This window comes from Pinus tabuliformis, chromosome 8 (assembly GCF_031772625.1).
Source record: "Pinus tabuliformis cultivar Carrire ecotype Pingquan chromosome 8, CPIR1, whole genome shotgun sequence".
Lineage (NCBI taxonomy): Eukaryota > Viridiplantae > Streptophyta > Pinopsida > Pinales > Pinaceae > Pinus > Pinus tabuliformis.
Window position 1 is genome coordinate 1,043,814,972 of NC_142294.1, and position 5,065 is coordinate 1,043,820,036.

The window sequence follows — 5,065 nt, forward strand, 5'->3', positions numbered from 1 at the left end:
TCATGATGGCACCTACAGGTATTATGAGAAAAATGGAGGAATACATCAAGATTTTCTTCTGGAAAGGTGGGAAAGATAATGAGAAAAAAATTCCCCTTATTAATTGGGACACAGTCACACTGCCCAGAATGGAAGGAGGTCTCAACTTCAAGAACCTCAGCAAGAAAAACATTGCCTTGGGTGCAAAACTCCTGTGGAGGATTATATCTCCAAAGCCGAGTTGGGCTCAGGTTGCGATGTGGAGGAAATATTTTAGGGGACAGAGAACCCGCTGCCTAGACAAACCCAAACCAAAAACTGGAATGTTGGTTCACAAACTGTGCATCAAAGCGGCCCCCTTGATCAATCTTCACGCGCACTGGATTCCTGGAAATGGTAAGCGTATCAGCATTTGGGATGACCGAATCATGGACAGTGAGCCCCTCTCTGAAGACCGCTCACTGCTGATGCTGAGAGAATGGATGGACAGAGCGGGCCTAAAAACGCTTTGGGACATCTCTCAATGGGAAAACGGCAAATGGAAGAACTGGATCGACATAGAGGTACCCCACAACCTCTCCAGCGATCTCGTCTCCCTCCGATCACTCTTAGCAGACAAAGCACCTTTAAATTCCAGGAAACCCGACATCAGGGGATGGGGGCCTGCATCTAGTCGATACACAGTGGCGCTTGGCTATAAATTCCTCTCCCTTCGGCCTCACGTTCCCCCTGATCCGAAGCCATGGCAAGGGATTTGGTTGCGGACCTCAATGCCTAAAATTGATGTCTTCAGCTGGCTTTTATGCCATCAAAAGATATTAACGGATGACAGGCTGCGCAGAAGAGGTTACAGCGGGCCATCCCGCTGCTCATTATGTGGAACTGACGAGGAAAATGCCCCCCACCTTATGCTCTGCTGCAATTTCTCCGCTGATCTCTGGACCGAGGCCTTAAAACCATGGAACGCTGGCTTCGCCTTGCCCAATCAATGCGCAGACCTGTTTGCAAATTGGAAATCAAGGTTTCCAGGAGGTTCCCTTCAGAACGCCCACATAAAAGACGCCTGGATCATCCTCCCTAAACTCATTTGCTGGCATGTATGGCTGGAAATAAACCAGTGTATTTTCAGAGACAAAAAAAGCGACCTTAAGATCATTTGGGAAAACATCAAATGCCACTTAAGAGACTGTTTGGGCGATCAGCTAGAGAGAGCAGATTTAAGTGACCAGGAAGCTGCATGGGGCGCTCATCTTCATCTCAATTTCACTGATACTATCAGATCCCCTCCTATGAGCCATAAAAATTGGCAAATCTGAATGGATGCTGTAGATTTTGCTGAGTTTTGCACCAAGAAGGCAAGATACATTCTATTTTTTGACGGGGCAGCAAAAGGCAACCCTAGCAGATCCGGTGCAGGTGGAGTAATCAAAAATGCTGAGAACAAAACTGAACTGAGGTTTGCCTGGGGCGCGGGCTTCAACACAAGCATCCAAGCCGAAGCCCTGGCTCTCTTTCAGGGCCTCAAACAGTTCATATCCTTGGGTATAAAAGATGCAATTGATTTTGGGGACTCCCAATCCATCATTAAGATCATTGTCGACAGTTCCCATCCTACTGATCTAAGGCTCTCAAGATTGATGAACAGAATTAGAATTCTTATAAATTCCTTTCAGAACCTGGAATTCTTCCATGTAAAGAGAGATAATAATAAAGAAGCCGATGCTGAAGCCAACAAAGCGGCCCCCCTCTCTCCAGGAGTCCTGCTAAGAAATGAAGATGAAGGCTGTGATCCCATCCCTTGACTATTAGTTTAATATGTTTTACTGTCTTTTATTGGTGCAGTTTGTCTGTTTATGTAAATCAGGAAAGATAGAGAAGACCAATCGTATGATAGCCCAAAGAATTTGCAGACTCACTAGGGGGCAAAACATCTGGTTCCTATCCAAAGAGAAATCTGAATTCTCTCTATTTTTTGTAATCTGTAATGAGGCACTTTTCACCGGAAATTAATACATCATCTAACCGTTTCTGTCAAAAAAAAAATAGTTAGTTTGGGGTTGTAGTATATCTAGGGAGTCATGGGGAAAATTTGAGATGATTCAAAATCAATTCATAACCTACAACCTCAATCAAGCGAAATACTCCCTATCCTATCTTCTTGATTGAAGTTGGCATGTCCCCAATTGAAAGTGCGGCTATGTTTAGATATTTGATGTATAAGAAGAAGCTTTCCAACATGGAATCCAAGAAGCTCCCAAAGATTGCTTCTAACTTTAGTCGAAACCCCCACCTTCACCTCAAGCGCAGGTGGCATAAGGATGCCCAATCTTGACTCAACCATTGGGGGATTAAGGAGGAGATCATCATGGGAAGAAAGGATAATGTTAAATATGTTATTACCTCCTATTGAGATGTTCAAAATCAATTCATAACCTAAAACCTCAATCAAGGGAAATACTCCCTATCTTATCCTCTTAATTGAAGTTGGCATGTCCCCCATTGAAAGTGCAGCTATGTTTAGATATTTGATATATAAGAAGAAGCTTTCCAACATGGAATCCAAGAGGCTCCCAAAGATTGCTTCTAACTTTAGTCAAAACTCCCACCTTCACCTCAACTGCAGGTGGCATAAGGATGCCCAATATTCACTCAACCATTGGAGGATTAAGGAGGAGATCATCATGGGAAGCAAGGATAATGTTAAAGATGTTATTACCTCCAATTTTAAGGACAAGATGTGGGATGATAAGGAGATGGAGGGTAAAAGGAAGTTAAGATACTATAAGGAGGTGGTCAACCCCACTTTCGATGACCAAAAGTATCTCTCTGTATTGACCAACACTAAGAAAAAAATGAACATCGCCAGGATAAGAACTAATTTTCATGAACTTCGAAGTGAAATTGGGTGATGGTCTACTCCCAAGACTCCCTGGGACAATAGAATCTGTCAGATTTATGATACTAAGAGGGTGAAAGATGAAAAACACTTCCTTTTAGATTGCCCGGATCTTACTCACATCTGCTCTCAATTCCCTAACATCCGCAACACTTCCAATCTTCCTGACCTATTAAGTCAACCCAATTATAGCGATTTTGGAGCTCTTTTTTCCCTTCTTTTTTATCATAGAAATAAGATTTTGACGAATCTCAATTATATTATTTTTCCTTTTCTTTTCTTGAGGTCTGATAGACCGCATTCGTCTCAAAGGACGTTAATCATCATCATCATCAATAATTAATAATTAATAATTTTGTCATGTGGGACAGCTCAATTGGTAATCTGAGATATGTGAAATCGTTGAAACTCGAGAGACCCAGGTTCAAATCCTCCCTGTTGCAACCCGGGCTACGAGGAGGAGGACAAATCATAGCCCCCTAGAGGTTTATTGGTCGTTACGTATCAGGCGGGTTGCTGGGTTCCTCTCACTATATATATATATATATATATATATATATATATATATATATATATATATATATATATATATATATATATATATATATATATATATATATATATATATATATATATATATATATATATATATATATATATATATATATATATTGTAAATCAACATTCTATTCATTTATCAAAAAATAAGTACATCGACAACAAAACACAGGTAATCTCACCCTGACCAGGTTTGTTGACTACTGCGACCACCATATGACAAAGAAACAGAAAGGCAACCAAAGATACAGTCCACAACTTAGGAGGCAAAAACCACCATTAAACACATAAAACAGGTAGAACACGTGTAACCATGCTAATCATCTGAAGTGATTGAAGTTGGACTACCTAGGGTTGTTACAGGAGGAGGTGGAGGGCGGAAAGAACACTATACATACTCCTCGAAGTGGGCCATCCAAGACTCCAACTTCTCCACTTTCTCAGCTAACAGGTTCTGGCCATGCCATACCACCACGACTCGCTCTCAGACATGGCACTGGAAGTAGTGCATCTTGTTCAATGTGGCTATGAGCTCAGCATGTTCTTCCTTGCCTACTTGCTCAGAGGTTTCCAAGTGATCAAGCACTGACTAGATCAAGTCCCTGCAATTTTCCAAACAACATCAATGGTCGTCTCTTTGTCCATGTCATGCACGCCTTGCCTTCCCTCATCTGCCCGAAACCCCATTTCACACCACTCCAACCCGCTAGTGAGGCTCCAGAATGCGACCAGTCCTCAAGCCACTAAGACCACCACAGACTCCAGATGCTGCCTGACTCGACCAACCAACACGCCTGCCACCTCGCTAGTTCCAATTTTTGCCCCTTCCACCATTATCACCCACATTGGAGGCTCCCGACCCGCCTGTCCAGCGAAGCTAGTCTTCAACGAGGAAGAGGATCGATCACGATGAGGAACCGAGCACATTTTTACAGAACCAACACCGATTCGCGGGCACATATCAAACCAACAAACTAGTATACAAATGACAACTTCAACCACTCGGGTTCTCCCCACCCACTCCGTTTGGGCTACCTATAACCAGACCAACAATTTCTAACTGGAAAATTGGAGCTGAGCCCACGCTTCGTTGCCCTCAACCCTTCGTTGGCAGCCCACCAATCTAGCTACCTGAAAGTCTGTACACCCTTGACGCAAAAACCACTGAAACATACAAAACCCCAAGGAAGAGTTGCAAAGGAGAGAGATGCGTTCTCCATGCAGACGCAGATGGGAACACACCCGCTCACAGCGAGACCGCCAACTGGCTTGCACCACTAGAGGTTCCGCTCCTCTCTCATGCCAAGACACCAAATTCCATGCACCAGAGAATAAAGTGACCAATTTACAAACCTAAAAGCCAAGGAGGGGACGTCGGCACTGAAGTCGCCACCTTTCCCAAACGAGAACTCCTCACCTCTTCCACCTCCCACTCACAGAATTTCAATCACATTCATCAAACAGATACCATACCCAACAACGCACACCACTCTCCATAATTTTTTGTCATTCAACTCCTCCCACTCGATTCGAGGTTGAAGGAGGTTTCGCACAGATTGCCATAACGCCTCCCATACACAAGTAGTTGTGAGAGGACAGGAAGGCCAGTGCTCGTGCCATCAGCTAGGTGGA

General features: G+C 43.5%; 1 protein-coding gene across 1 annotated transcript; it reads left to right on the forward strand.

Moving 5' to 3' along the window:
• Positions 1-1,295: 1,295 nt before the first annotated feature.
• Positions 1,296-1,781, forward strand: LOC149238923 (uncharacterized). Its single transcript, XM_089369701.1, has one exon. It carries the CDS (start codon positions 1,296-1,298, stop codon positions 1,779-1,781), a length of 486 nt encoding a protein of 161 aa, XP_089225827.1.
• Positions 1,782-5,065: the final 3,284 nt, after the last annotated feature.

Coding starts and splice junctions, on each gene's coding strand:
- LOC149238923 (XM_089369701.1), top strand. CDS start 1,296: ATGGATGCTGTAGATTTTGCTGAGTTTTGCACCAAGAAGGCAAGATAC.